The sequence below is a fragment of the Carettochelys insculpta genome, chromosome 3, assembly GCF_033958435.1.
Source record: "Carettochelys insculpta isolate YL-2023 chromosome 3, ASM3395843v1, whole genome shotgun sequence".
Taxonomy (NCBI): Eukaryota; Metazoa; Chordata; order Testudines; family Carettochelyidae; genus Carettochelys; species Carettochelys insculpta.
This window is the reverse complement of record NC_134139.1, coordinates 92087708-92103538: the sequence shown is the minus strand read 5'-3', so window position 1 is coordinate 92103538 and position 15831 is coordinate 92087708. Positions and strand designations below refer to the sequence as shown.

General features: G+C 45.7%; 1 protein-coding gene across 5 annotated transcripts in view; it reads right to left on the bottom strand.

The window, feature by feature from the left end:
* Nucleotides 1-15831, bottom strand: part of IPCEF1 (interaction protein for cytohesin exchange factors 1) — a 98823-nt gene that overhangs the window by 10828 nt on the left and 72164 nt on the right. For all 5 annotated transcript variants that reach the window (XM_074990353.1, XM_074990356.1, XM_074990357.1 and 2 more), the window contains 2 exons: nt 13377-13468; nt 1974-2358 (listed from right to left, as the gene is read on the bottom strand). In XM_074990353.1, coding sequence (XP_074846454.1) covers nt 1974-2358; nt 13377-13468 — 477 coding nt within the window. The remainder of the gene's footprint in view (nt 1-1973; nt 2359-13376; nt 13469-15831) is intronic.

Below are 15831 nucleotides of genomic sequence, written 5' to 3'. Positions count from 1 at the left end.
ACCTCAGTAAAACAAAAAATTCTTGTTTAGTTTTGAATGCCCCCCCCAATGTTTAATTTTTAATCTGTTTTTAATCGCACTGTTTCTCTTAATCGCACTGTTTCTTTGTCACCTGTGGGCAGGCCGGCTGACGGAGGGTGGGGAGGCAAAGGGGACAGTTGGCCCAGGACCTGAGCTTTCAAAAGGAGCCTGTAACTCTTGATGGCTGTGTGCCCATACCATGATCCCACACCAGACACCCTACAGTCTGCTCCCACCTCTGGACACTCCATCTCAACCCAGGGAGCCCATTTCCTTGCACTTTGTGGTAGATCTATCAGAATTCAGTGGTTTCATGACCATTCTGATGGTGCTGGACTGCTCTTCAACAATGGCCCACTTCATTCTTATTTTGATTTTACTCTCTGTAGAGGAAACCACCCAACGTAATCTGTTTTCAAGACTGCCCAGGTCATGTCACCTCTGAGCAGGGTCCCCAGTTCACTGCCTGCTTTTGGCATGAGGTCTTGTGTCTATTAGGGGTCAGCAAGCACTTGTTCCCTGCCTGCCATCCTTAGCCAAAGGGCCAATTGGAAATAATCAGATTGTAGAGCAATACCTTTGATTCTATTCCAATCAATATCAGGATGACTGGTTTACACTATCACCACACACTGAAGTCTTGTACAATAATCCAGGCTACGCAATCAAAGGCTACAGACTCTACTTTGTCAACTATGGGTGCCACCCCGATTTCATCCACAGCCACCAACATCCTCCTGCACCTGCCTTCATCCACTTTGGGCCTTGTGCAACACATCCATCACATCCAATAAGAGGTAACACTTTGAGAAGATGGAGTAGAACTACAAAAATCAAATGGACCACCATAAGCAAAGAGGTTCTTCCTACTCTGTAGGACAAATGTCTGACTTTCTATAGCCAGGACAGACAGACCATCTCGGAAACTAGGTCACTGGTTCCTTGGCCCATGCCAGATTTGGTGACAAATCAATCCGATTACATTTGAGTTCCATCTCCCTCAATCTCTTGGACTCCACCTTGTATTCCATGTACCATTTGTAATACCCTACACTGAGAATATATTTCCCCAGAAAGCCCAGTCATCATCCCTTCTAGTGCAAGTACAAGATCAGGAGGAGATACATTGTCCATAAAGTCCTCAATTCCAAGTTCAACCTGAGTAAATTGTGGTACTTAATCAACTGGGAAGGTTATGGTGCAGAGGAATGCAACTGAGAGATAGCTGAGAACATTCACTCTCCTGCCCTGATTTGGATCTTCCATAAAACCCACACTCAGAACCCTGAACCTATGTCACCCTGAAGGCAACCCTGGGAGAGTGGATATGTCATGATCCAGAAGCCTTGAACTTTGGCCCACAGAGTTCACAGAAGCCAACACTCCCCCGACAGCCTACTGATAATGGCTTACCCAGGACCCATGAAGCCCAATTCAAATTTGAGGCTTCCCCCCTGAGGTCCTATTGGCAAAGTCCTACAACAGCCAATTGGCCCACTGGATTGATTTAAGCCAGCAGCAGGAACAGCAAGCTGTCTAAACAGCTGAGACAACCTGTTCTGTGTGCTTCCACTACCACCACCCCAGCTTGACTTCCTGGCACCCCAACTCAGCTTGACTCTTGGCTTCTGACTTGTGATTCTGATCCCAGGTTTGTCTCCTGCCTCTAAGCCCTTGGTATCCTGACCTGGCCTGACTCAGGTTACCAACTCAGGGTTCTGACTGCAGGTTTGTCACATTTGACTCTTGACTTCCATCCCAAGATGGTGGAGTCTTGCTCTGATCATGTGACATGGTCACGACAGCTGGTTATATACCCAATGCATTGTACAGACATTTACTCATCAATCACATTCCACTGGAAACTTATTTAGAGAAAAATTAAAGAGAAGAGGAAAATGCAGAATTTATTTATGCAGCCCTGCACGGAGATGCCTCTCTGATACACTCACCTTTGGATAGTGTTCTCATTCCCACCAAATCTTCTGGTACAGGTAGGTGATCTCTGCTGCTGTCTGATGAAGTTGTGTCTTCACTTAACAAAGAGTTCTGAGATCCATTATTAGACTTGAGAAGCCGGCTTTCTGCCATTTCATTAAAGTCTTCCATTGGATGATCACCAGCATTTATCTGGACACAGAAGGATAAAGGTGGATCGACCTCTTCTGTGGCAGAAGAGATGTTAACTATGTCAAGCCATGATTGTCTCTCTGGATAAGCCATTTTGGCTAGCAAGGAAGAAGAGGAACCTTGGGACTTCATGGTGCTTTCCAGGGAGGAGAGAGAATGGGATGCTTCACTTGAGAGAGGCGAGATGAAGCAGGGCTGCTGCTGAACCTGTTTTCCAGAAAAAATCCAGAGGGTGGAAAAACGTTATCCAATGCCTCTTTTTTCCATATTACAATGGCAATGAAATAGAAGACAGCAATATATTTGTACTTTGTCAAGGCTGTTCCACACTCTAGCACTTTGAGTGCAGAAGTTGTGGACCTGCAAGAACTTTCAAGTACCTTGCCACTAAAGGCTTCTGCTTAAAAAACTCCCAAGGTCACAGACTCCCTGACCTTGGGTGATACACTTAAGGGAAAAGGGGGGTGGGCATCCATCAAGTATACCAGGACGCTGCTTGCCCTTCTTTGCGGTCTTCACCATTACAGGAGAGGAAAGTACACACAGCTCGAATACATGTCCCTCACTCCTGCCAGAGAGGCATAGAGGAGTCATTCACACTCCCTCATTGCTCCCTAATAGTCAGGGGACCAGAAGGAAAAGCAAGAAGCATCCTGGTATGCACAGCTGCTGCCTCCCCTCCCTTCCCAGAAATGGCGCCTGTGGACACGGTGCCACCACCCAAATGCAAAAAGCCCTTCTGAGAATCCCAGAATGATAGAATCCCAGGGCTGGAAGAGACATTTGGGATGCTCCCCGTGGAGCATCCAAGCTCTTAGCCTCCCTCAAGAGAGAGCCTGAAAACAAACTGTGATTTCCTAGTAGCTGCCCTTTCAGCCTCAGGCACATGCACACAGAATCTCCTACTTTCAAGGACACAGGAATCAGGTCATAGTTTTAAGAACGCGATTTTTATTAACAAAACAAAGATGACGTAGTCGGTGACTCCACCTGGGTTCCATGTGTTACAGAGCAACTGAAAAAGCTAAGTTAAAGAAAATTCCACAAACCAATCCCAAAATCAAAAAAAAAAAAAAAAAAACCTGATTGCTTGTGACTAAATATCCCCTTTTTGCTCATCTATTTACTGTCTCAGGTTTCTCTCTTGAAATTCCATACCTGGTTCCTGGCTTAATCCGTCTCTCCCAACTCACCTGTGTCACACAAAAGACTGCAGCAGACAAATCACTGCTCCAATTCAAAAATCCCACTCTCTCTTCCCATTGGTTCACATGGCTGCCTGCCTGCCAGTCCTTCCTGGAGATTTTCAGGCACCCTTTGTCTCTGGGCTTAACCCTTTACACATAGTTTGTGTAACTGTATGTCTGGGGCGCCTACAAAAAGTAGTACCCTCCATCCATCACCTATATATGTAGGTTTGTGCAAAGTTTCCCATGTTTTCAAAGCATATGAAGAAGTGCATTGTCACAAATTAAGAACTTCTCCACAGACTCACTTTCATACATACCCCAAGAGTACCTCCTCTTTGGAAAATGTGGACAGATGGCTTTCAAATACCTGCCATGGCCTTGTCTATACCAGGGACCTGTTCTGCTTAAAGCCATTGGTTGGCAGTCATTAGGAAGGTAGAAATGGTGCAACTTCCAGTGTCAACATGCACACCCCTACATGTCAGTGAGACATACCCCAGTTTGAAGCAGGGGACAGCACCAACTCTACCAGTGAAATGTCTGTGTTTTGGGTTTGGACTCCATGGCACCTCAGAACTTCAACAGATATTAGTTCTTCCAGGTTCAATGATCTGTGCTGTGATGACTACAGGTATCTGACATGCTTTAAGACTTGCCTACAGAAGGCATCTGCACTATTGCATCTAAACCAGTGGCTCTAATCGGGTCAAATCCCCAATGCACAAGGGACGACAGGCAAGGATCTGCACAAGAAGCTACTTAAGAAAGTAAAAAGTCATGGGTGAAAGGCAAAATATTGTCATCACTCCAAAACTCCTAAGACAGAAAACAAAGAGCAAGAATAAAGCGACCACTTATTGTATCTATGGTATTTATTATATTTATTAATGAACTAAAAAGGACAGGGTGGCAAAGCAGCAAAGTAGCAACATTTGCAAAGGATGAAGTTAAGATGGTAACGCCCAGAGAAGACAGAGGAATTTCAAAGGGGCAACATGCTAGAGCCAAGGTGGGCAATAATTTTCACAGAGGAACCCCTCCATGAATTTTGGTACTGGTCACAGGCCACCTCTGAGCCTCTTGGAAGGAGCAGGGTCTTGGGCAAAAGAGTTGGGGCTGGGGGCTACAGAGAGAGACAAAGAGAGCATGCGAGTATCACAGAGAAACATTTTGTGTGAAAGAGACAAACTGTGACATAAATTGAGTGTCTGCTGCAGTGCATATGTGACCGTGACTCTGTGTGTGTGGCACAAACTGGGTACATGTGACAGTGACACTGAGTGCATGTGCTGGGTGATGCTGGATAAGTTTCTGAGAGAATCCACCCTCTGGTCTTTAAGGGAAATCAGTCCTGCCCTGTTGTCTTTTCCCTCCACCCAGTTGTGCTCTGCACTCCTGAGCGAGTCACTTACCAACCACGCATCAGACAAACAGTTCCACTGTGTGTCTCCCTCTCCCCAATCCCTTCTCTGCAGAGATGGGGTACAGGGGCAGGAGATCACCCTGACCTCAGCACTATCCTCTCCCCTCCAGCACAGCTAGTAGGAGGATGCTAGCAGCTGCTCAGCTGCAGGCAGAACAAGGTAGGGGGAGGGGCAGCTGAAAACATGCTGCTGGCTGTAAGTATGAAAGCTCTGCTAATAATCTGCACAGACCTGAAAGAAATGCTTGGCAGGCTAGATCTGGTCCCCAGGGTCGATTTTGCCCACCTCTGTGCTAGGGGATGAAAGTCTATGTTGATAGATGCAAAGTAAAGTACATTGAAGGGAAAACTGTACTACTCATAGACCTCCCAGGGTTTTAGTTGTACTGAATCAGCTCACAAGAGGGATTGGAATATCACAGTGAAAACATCTTTCCTCAACACAAAGCTGCAGTCCTCAAATCAAAGAAGATGTCAGAAGGTATGAAAAATATGGCTGAGAAAATTTTCAGAAAATATTGTGCAAGTGAGCAGAGTGATCACCGTGTGCAGTACTGGTCACTCCATCTCACAAAGAAACTGCGGGGGGTCAGAGAACAGCAACAAGAATAATAAGGAGCATGGAAAAAAAGTCTAATATGAAGTGAGATTGTGAAGACTGTCATGTTTTAACTTAGAAAGCAGATGAAGAAAGAGGGCATGGTGGAATGGCATCCATAGCCTTTGTTTGACAAAAGCTGGGAATGAGGGACAGGAGAGGACTCAATTTATGATTACCACCTAGAGCACTTGGCACTGGCTATTGTTGGAAGACAGGATACTGAGCTTGACAGAGCTTTGGTCTGACTCAGAATGGATGTTCCTATATTCTTATGATAAAAATATATGGAGCAATGAAAGGCACAGAGAAGGCAGACTGGAAACTTTTTATTCCCTTTCTCTTGACATATGAAGAAAGGGACAGTTAATGACAGTAAAAAAGATGGCAAATTCAAAACTGATAAAAGGAAATATTTTCCACAGACAACACCTTTAGACTGTGGCATTTGCACCGAATGGTGTGGACACTAAGAAATTAGCCAGATTCAAAGAAGGACTAAATGTTTATATAGATAAAAACAGAATCTAACATTCAGGGAAAATTAAAGACTATTGGAAGGGAGACAAAACTACACATTTCTGGGTTTAAACAAACCTCAGAGTATTCAGGATTAGGATTGGAAGCACATTATCTCACATCTACTAATTGTGGATGCTTAAACCTTTCTCTAGAGCATCTGGTACTGACTATGGGCAGAGACTAGAGGGCCCACAGTACTGCGGCAATATGGCGATCTTATGTGGGACAGGCTGTTCACCCCATGCCAGAATGTATGGGGTGAAAAGCAGCCTGGTGAAGCAAGCAGCCAGTCAGAGAGATGCTGCCTGGAGTGACCAATCTGGGCCCTTCTATAAGGGGGCGCTGCAGAGCCAGAGACAGTCAGTGACCACAGGAAGCCTAGGGAAAGAGGACTGTATTCCTAACAGTCAGCAGGAATGTAGCTCTTTGAGCAGAGTGGCTATTGTCAGGGACTGGGGGAACTCCTTTCTACGCACTGGGATATGCTAGCTGTAGGTCTTGAGAAGAGGGGGAAGAAAGTGCTGGAGCTCTAGGAAAGTAGCCCAGGAAATGGAAGGAGTGTTGCTAGAGCAGTTTAAGAGAGGCAGGAGGAGGCTACTATCTATAGAGTCCCTGGGCCAAGATGGAGAATAGTGTGAGGGCCTGGGTCCTCCCCCAGGGCCCCTCAGCTGAAGTGGCTGGACTATAAAACTGGGAGATACTCTCCCCCCATCTCTTCTCCAGAAGGGGGAAAACATGAATACTGATGTGGCCAGTGGACTAAGTCATGAAAAGGATTCTCTGAATCCTGGACTGGGGTTGGTCTACAAATGGAAACAAGGGTGGCAGAGAGACTACCAGGAGAGGGCGCAGCAGCTGAGAGTAAATCTATGGGACAGTGAGCAGGAGGCACCGCTCTGGCACGGGGACTACATCACACTGTTTTCCTAAAATAGAATAGATAGCTGTAGTGATGAGAAGAGAGATCAAAACTGGGAGCACTGAACAATGTTGAAGTTGGGTTGCTATGGAAACCTGCTTACTAGGCAAGACAAATAAAAAAACAGGATCACATCCTCAAATAAAGGACTCATCTAATTCCCTTTTTAACACTATACCAATGATCCACAGATTAACAGGGTATCTAAAAACCAAATATAACCTTGTACATTTCCCTGCACAAGCTTTTGTATCTTAGCGCTGCTGTCCGTTGCACTATCTTCCTCCAAATTAAGGGATAAAGTCAAACATAGTTTCCTCTTGTGGTGCAATTGCTAATCTTTTTTCTGAAGACAAGGCATGTTGATTTAAAAAAAATACCTCAAAAACACTGGGTAGAGCTATGAGAGGGACTGATTTTTCAGTTCACTGGCTGGTCTGAAAAATAGGGGGAAAAAAGTTTAGGTCTAATTGAAACGGAAATCTTTCAGAATTCTCAATGAATCAATTAAGATGAAACAATTATCTTGCATGTCAGACAAAGTAGCTCATGGTGGGTATTTTTAAAAAGAGGAAAGGAAGAGCTAGATTCACAAAACTGGAAGTAGAGCTACCCTTATATGCAAAAGCCAAGTGACTGGGGTGCTTACCAGGACTGGGGGAGATCCAGGTTGAAATATCCTCACTAAAGCAGATATTTGAAACTCAGCCCTTCTGCTTTCCAGGTGACTAACTTAACCACTAGGCTATCCCAGAGTGGGTCTCTCTGAAGCTCTAATGCTAAAGCTATTATAGTTTGCATAAAATATTAATTGGGCCAGAGAAAGAGAGTGGGAATAACTCTAACCCAGGGGTTCAGGTTCTCACCTGAGAAGATCAATGTCTGGGCTGCACGGCTTGCTGCAGAGTAGGGATGTGAACCTCCTTCCCTCCCGGCTGGCACCACCCTTTGCTCTAGTTCTGTGACTGGAAAGTAAGTCCCTTTCTGAATCTAGTCCCAATACTGAAACCTTCCACTGTAATAATGACAAAAGAGTTTACTTTGAAATTTCCAAAATTTTGGAACAAAGAGCAGTCAAGTAGCACTTTAAAGACTAGCAAAATAGTTTATTAGGTGAGCTTTCGTGGGACAGACCCACTTCTTCAGACCATCTGGTCTGGCTATGGTCTGAAGAAGTGGGTCTGTCCCACGAAAGCTCACCTAATAAACTATTTTGCTAGTCTTTAAAGTGCTACTTGACTGCTTTGTGTTTTGATAATGTATAGACTAGCAAGGCTTCCTCTCTGTTACTATTCAAAATTTCAGGTTTTTTATTTTGATGGAAAAAATTCATTGACTTGAACAAAGTCTGAAGTGTTCTGACCAACCCACACCTGCAATAATTAAAAAAAAGTCACTCCAAAGTTTCCTCCAGCTCTGAACCTGGGACACTGTTTGCAGCACCGACTGCAGTCTAACTCCACTGCTTTTTACACTCTGGATATGTTGCAATCTTTGGACATCAGCAATGTTTTGTTTAAAATAGAAAAGCTTTACAGATACATAGCAGAAATACAAAGGACATAAAGATGGTCATAAAAATCATCTGCTAGAATCCCAAGTTCCTTATGGTAGCTCAGGAAATAAAGCCGATAACAACCAAGTCAGAAAAGTTCCTCTTCCCCAGAATTTAAATCAGGAGCAGGGAACTTTTTCCTTATCAGGGGTCACTAACTCCCCAGAAAAATCAGTCACAGAGGACACATGCAAAAGACACCCTTAATGATATGTACACTCTGCATTTGGGTGAAGGAGTCTTTCTTTCCCCTGTGTATTAAAAAGACAAAGGGTGAGGGGGGTGACAGAGGAAAAAACTCATCTAGTGCTCTGTTTTTATTGATTTGAAGATGTTCAGTATTTACCTAAGTCACCAGAGAGGCTCCTCTGGACTTATTGCAATATTCCATATACTAGTATATCTCCATTTTAGAGATATTTTTAAAAGCAGCTATTTGGCCAAGGCAATCCTAAGGATCCCACTGCAGATCAGTGAATCTTTAGGGTCTCTTTTAGAGGAAAATTACTGACATGAACCACTTCAACGTCCTCCGGGACCTCTGCAGTCTATCATCTCAAGTTAGCTGCTGTTTGGGGGGAAAAAAAATCCATTCACCTGTGGGAAAACTGAACACACATAGCAGCATACTTCTGCCCTAATAGTTTGTTTTCACAGCTCCCCTTCCGATAGCAGTCTTATGACCAATCACGTTTTGTCTTTAACTTCTCAAATGGATTTTGGGTTCGGGGAGTACGAAGAGGCAGCTGAAACTTTAACCTAGGAAAACAGCACAACCCTTACTGCTCTAACACACACCATGACCTGAACGGACAGGCTGTGGTGTCTATGGAGTTTCAGATGCTGCTTCTGACCTTTGGGGCCTCAAGTGGACTGGGGCCTTCTTGCCGGAGGAGCCCTGTTAAGATTGCAAGAGAGTAAGTGACTTAGTGTGCTGGATCAATTAAATTTACCCCATCCAGCTCTTGTGGAGACAGACCCTCAGAAGCCTAAGTCCCATTTTCAGAAATGAAGTAGATACTTAGGAGCCTAAATCTCACTGAAATTCAAGAAGATTTAGGCTCACAAGTGTGTTACTTTTGAGACTGAATTGTGTTTCTAAGATAAATGTTACTTCTAATAAAAAACAATTAAAACCATGCAGCTAGAGTATGGACTCCAAACTAGGGTATGTCCAGAGAGCAGATTTTCATATAATGGCAGCCAAAATCTGGCCGACTTCAGGGATTTATAGCATGGCACAAAAATTCTACATGGAATAAACACATCAAAAACATTCCTTCACATCCCTTACCCAAACCAGCTGCTCCACTTCAACAACTACCCCACTATGAGATGTGTTCATTTTTTTCTAGTGGTTCTGCTGCTCCAACGGCTGCTTCCAGAGACACGGACTTTCTAACGCAGGAGTAGGCAAAAATCAGCCCTAGGAGCCAGATTTGGTCTGCCAAGCATTTCTCTCCAGCCTGCCCAGCTGATTAACAGAGCATGCATACTTACAGCCAGCAGCATGTGTTTAGATGCCCCTCCCCCCTGCCTTGTCCTGTCTGCTGTGAAGCTGCTCCCAGGATCCTCCTGCTAGCAGTGCAGAGGGTGAAGGGACTGGAGGGGAGAGGGTAGTGCAGAAGTCAGGGTGTTCTCCTGCCCCCATACCACATTGCTGCAGAGCAGGGACTGGGGAGACACACAGCGGAGCTGCTCTAGTCTGAAGCATGGATGACAAGTGACTCACTCAGGAGACAACAGAGCAAGACAGATTTCCCGTAAAGAGCCTGAGGGTGGCTTCTCTTGGAAACTTACCCAGCAGGAGCCACCACACACACTGTGTCACTGTCACGTATACACAGTCCATGCCACACGCACAGTCACTGTCACGTATACACTGCAGCACACATTTCATCTGTGTCACAAAGTGTGCCACGCACGAAGTGCTTCTCTTTCACACACACACACACACACACACACACACACACACACTCTCACTCTGTCTCTCTCTGCATCCCCCAGCCTCTCCCCCTTCTGCCCAAGGCCCCACCCCTACTGGTGGGGGGCCCAGAGCCAGCCCACAACCAGTACCAAGTTCATGGAGTGGCCCCTCTGTGAAAATTATTTTCCATCCCATTCTAATGTGTTGTGAAGGGCTCAACCCCTGCTCTGTCTCAGGCCCACCTCCCCCAGCCTCTTCCCACCTCTGATCTGCCTCTGCCTTTCCTCTTCCCATTCTGTTATACTCCCTCCATCAAGTGCACCCCACCTTCACTCCTCCTTGCTAGTTCCTCCTACACATGGCTGAAGAGCTGACCACCACCGCGTGGGAAGGGGCAAGGATGGTGAGGAGGGCCACCCCTGGGGGCTCAGCGCCCGCCATTTTTTCCATAGCCCTAGCTCAGCTTTCTGTACAAGCAGTCAGTGCCTATGATTCTCTCTGGCGACTTGTGAAATTTTGGCCAAGGAGAGCTTTGACGCAACATTAACAATAACCAGAAAACTGCGGGTAGGAGAGATGAGTGCCAGTAACTGCCCTGCCTATAGACCAGCTCTAAAGAACAACTAGGTTGCTTGGCAGGTATTAGGCTTGTTTCCATCAGGCAGGTGATGTGGGGGTGAGGGAGAAGAAAGCTAGAGGGGGAAGAAAGGAAAGAGAAGCTTGATGAGAGGTGAGGTCAAGGAAATCCCCACAACGCCCATCGTGCTTGCCCCCTCCCACTCCACAGCTTGCTAAAATCCTGAAGCCAGCCTGACTCCTGGTGCAGTTGATTTCACATTCAACAGAACACACAGGGAGGACACACCCAACGATGGCCTTTGCAGTAATGGAGCGGCAAGCTGCTGGCATGCCAGAAAAGAGAATATTAAAAATAGTACATGATAAACCCACCTGTGGCAAAATGCAGAGATATTCAAGCAAAGTCTCGGTAATGAACATGAGGGTAGGGCTACAAAGTATGGTAACAACTCATTTCCTTTAATGCTGGCTCTCTTGAGAAAATGATTCACCGCAGTCTAAAATTGAAGACACTTGACTCATTACTAGCTTTTGGGGCAGAATAAATCTTTTGTAGGATCTCTGAGCTTTTCATTCTCTCTGCTATTTATCATCAGTAGATCACATTTAACTTCCATTTAGTGCAAGGAATAAAAATAATCTGGAATTCTACATGCCAGTGAATAATGCATGTTCCAGGAGTGCCAGGTGGGTTTGTTTTACAGCACTCAACCTTTGAGAACAGGTTTAGGAGGAGAAGTGCAGACGAATTTATCTGACATAATGGAGTATGTGACATACAACCCCAACTTTATAAAAGCAACTTCAGCTCTGGTGCAGGGTGCCAAACAGACATCCCTGCAGACAGAGCCTCTTAGTTCCCACTGAACAGTACTTTCAACACCATAAGCTTCACTGACTAACCCACATGCCTCCACTTGTTCATGAAGAACCTCTAAGGGGAGTGGGTGTTTTATACTTAGGAAAAAATCAATAATGGAGCCACTTAGTGCCAACCATGTTCATGTTTACTGTGGTGTGGACTTCAGTTTACATGTTACTGGATTCCTTTTTGTTGTGAATAATTCTTATTTATTACTGATCTGGGGTAGATTGTTTAGATTGCAGTAGTGCCCAAAACAGGTGTTTTCCCAACACACAGACTGCCATAGTCCTTGCAATAGGGTCTCTCTTTATTACTAATAAAATCTTACAGTTGGCACATGCCTGCTGACTTGGGCTTGCAAGGCTCAGGCTAAAGGGTTGTCAGTGTTTGGGCGCCAGCTAATTTTGGGATCCTCTGACCTCTCAGGACCCTAGAGTTGGGGCTCCAGGCTGATCCCAAATGTCTGTACTGCAATTAAGCAGCTGCTTGGCCCAAGGGCCAGCCAGCCACAAGGCTTTAATTGCAATGTAGACATAGCCAAAATGAGTCTAAAAAGGTAAAGAGAAACAAAGTGGTGCAGCAATGTGCAAGCAAGGGGATAAGTAACTAATGGTGGGTGTTGATTTGACTGATTTTTCTTGTTATGCTTCCTTCCCCTCACCTAACTGCATATAAATACTGTTTATGTTCATCTGTAATAGCAGCCAGGCAGGAGGGAACTGGGGAGCATTCTAGAAAGAAGCTCTGTGGGAAAAGAGAAAGAAAGAAAGAGCCAGCCAGTGTAGTTTTAGTAATACTTTTTTTCTCTTTTGGTAATTGTTTGCCTGTTCAGCGTTAGAAGAAAGCGACACTGATTTTTTTACTTTTGTGACCTACCATCATCCTCCATCCATTCACTTCTGACTCACATCAGTTCCAAGGCTTTTAGGTCCTTCTCGCAACACTGAACCCCCCCTCCTGTCATGCTAATGAGAAGCTAACTCCTCAGGTAAGGAGACAAAAATCGATAGGTTGTGTGACTGTGAGATTATTTTTCCATATCACAGAAGAGGAGACTCTTTGGAGGGGAATTACAAGACAGCAGAGTATTATCTTTATGGAACAGCCCAGGAAAGGCACTCAATGTAGGGTGTGCAAACCACCACTGCCCTGAAAGATGCATTCCCCCTCCAATTTTCTTTCCAAAACGATACCTTTGGGTTGATCTGTTCATGCAACTTAATCATTTTGTTCATGTGTTCCGTTCACTCTTGTGATGAAGGTAGACATGCCAGTGTGCACTGTTGAGGCAAAGGCAGACACGCCAGCACCAGCTGTCACTGCAAAGGCTGGCAAGCATGTGCACTGCCTCAAATGAAGCCTGACACACCAATGCGCAGCTGTCACCCCATCAGCTGACACACCAGTGGGCAACTGTCACTGTGAAGGTGGGCACACCAGTGTACCTTTTCACACAGCTGTGGGGAGAATAGAGGGAGGAGGCAGATGCAGTAAAATAAGACCATCCCTTTTCCACAGGCAGATTAGATAAATGCCTACGCCCAGATTGCAAATTATCAGTCAGAGATGCACCTACTGCAGCGGGGGTGATGACATTTGGGCCAGCTGTTTAGCAACTGGAAATGTACTAATTACTGTAATGCATACCAAATGAGGAGGTGGTGGCTGTGCTGTATACGGCGGGGGTGGTGTTTCTGCTGCTATTTCTGGATCTTCATGTTCACTCTCACTATAGCATTCTAGGAAGAAAGATATTTGTGGGAAAAAAAAAAATCAGACACTCATTTATTCCTTCTAGTTTCTCAGCAGTTTAAGATCATTATAGGATTATATTCAGGAACATGATGGAGCTGCCTCTGATGGCAGGGAACTGCACTCAGTGGTCCAGCCAAGAACTCCCTTCCAGCCTTACCTATTTGGGTCCAAAGGCTAAAACCCATTGGCCGTGTCTACACTAGCCAACAGCTTCGAAATGGCCATGCAAATGGCCATTTCGAAGTTTACTAATGAAGCGCTGAAATACATATTCCGCACCTCATTAGCATGCGGGCGGCCGCAGCACTTTGAAATTGATGCAGCTCGCCGCCGTGCGGCTCGTCCCAACAGGGCTCCTTTTCGAAAGGACCGCAGCTACTTCAAAGTCCCCTTATTCCCATCTGCTCATAGGAATAAGGGGACTTCGAAGTAGCCGGGATCCTTTCGAAAAGGAGCCCCGTCTGGACGAGCCGCACGGCGGTGAGCCGTGTCAATTTCGAAGTGCTGCAGCCGCCCGCATGCTAATGAGGTGCTGAATATGTACTTCAGCGCTTCATTAGTAAACTTCGAAATGGCCATTTGCACGGCCATTTCAAAGTTTTTGGCTAGTGTAGACATAGCCATTGTGTCTCAATGCCTCTAGAACGTTGCGTCCACCTTGCTATTTTATGGCCACTTGTTTTGGAATATATTTTTATCCCAATTCTATTATTATAGCAGAAGTCATGAGATAATGCTGCCATGGACAGTTTTACCAGTTCCTTTTCTTGGCACATGTGCAGCGTTCAGTCTGAAAAATATGCTGCAGCTTTTAATTTTGGGGAAGACGTAACAAGGCTGTTCCCTTCCTCAGTTGCTCTCTCTAATGTCAATTCCTAGGGCAGAGTTGTTCCCTGTGAAGGAGGCATCAGTGTTTTGGCCAAGATTCCTGGAAGAGGTGGATTGCCTACTGTGGCAAGATACCCCTGCATCTTGCCAGGGTCCCCCACCTTTCCTCTTTGGCTGGGGGTTGAGGTTGTACATACCTCTGTCTGCCTGAGCCAGTTGGTCAGTCCCCTCCCCACTAGCCACAGTCAGGGCTTTCTGACTCGACAGGGAATGGGAGTCCAAGCCCTCTCCCCTCCAGCTACTCCCTCAAGTCTTTTGCAAACACTCTTGGTCTCTGTATCTGCCTCTCCATTGTTTCCCAGCTGCCTCTTTCACTCCCCCACTTCCCTGACTGGGACAGGTTTTTAAAAACCCCGCCAGCACCCCAGCCCTGAGATCAGCTGGCCCTCACTGATTAAGTACAGCCCACTCCGCTGCTTCTACGTGGGAGCTTAACCAGCTGTTTCTCTTCTTCCCCTGGCTGGGGCTGCATCCTGTGCTGCCTTTCCCCCTTCTTACTATGGTCTGCTGGCCTGACCCTGTTACACTACATACTGTTCATGACCATCTTCATTCTCAGACTAAGGTACACAGGGCGAAGTCAACAAGCTGCACCAGGAATACGCTCAGGCCACGTCTACATGGGCAGCCTCTGTCGACAGAGGAACCCCACCAGTACCTCTGTCAATGAATAGTGTCTATGCTCAAAAGCAGATCGACAGAGCAAGACTCTCTGTTGGCAGAGAGCAACCACACTGCCCTGCCCTCCCTCAACAGAATGGCTGACCGAAAGCTCTGCCAAGAGGGCTGCCCAGGGAACCAGAAGCCCTCTCTGTCAACAGAAGTGTTTACGTGGGCCCTCTGTCAACAAAACACTGTCGACAGAGGTGCTATACCTGATCGGGTACAGGGATAAGGCTGTGACTGAACAGCTCAGTTTTGTTGACTAACTCTTGACAGAGCACTTTAACCGTGTAGACACTTGGTCAGTTTTGTCAACAAAAGCCCAGTTTTGTCAACAGAGGCTGCCCGTGTAGATGCGGCCTCAGACTCCACCTCACTATTTTTTATCTCCAGGGGAAACCGACCTAAAGGCCCCAACATCTTCTACTGCCCAGTAGAAAGACAACAACAATATAAATCAAAAGAAAACTAGCAGGGGAGTTGGTGGAAATATTCACTGGTGCCACTTGGAGTTTTTTTAAAACTAGATTAAACAAACAAAACATTCAGAAACATGGTGCAGGTTTTAACCCACATAAATTCGTTTAACAGACAGAAATTGAGACATAGAGCTTAAAACAGCAAAGCAGGTGACAAAAGAAACCTACATGTAGATGGTTCTAATTCCCACGCCCTTGCTGTAGTCACCAGTCAGCAGTGCTTCCACTGGTTTCAATACCTCAGCAGCTAACAGCACTGCAGGCTCAAACTCAGAGGAAGTGTTTATAGGTAAGATTTCCTTCTGCTTAAATGCTTT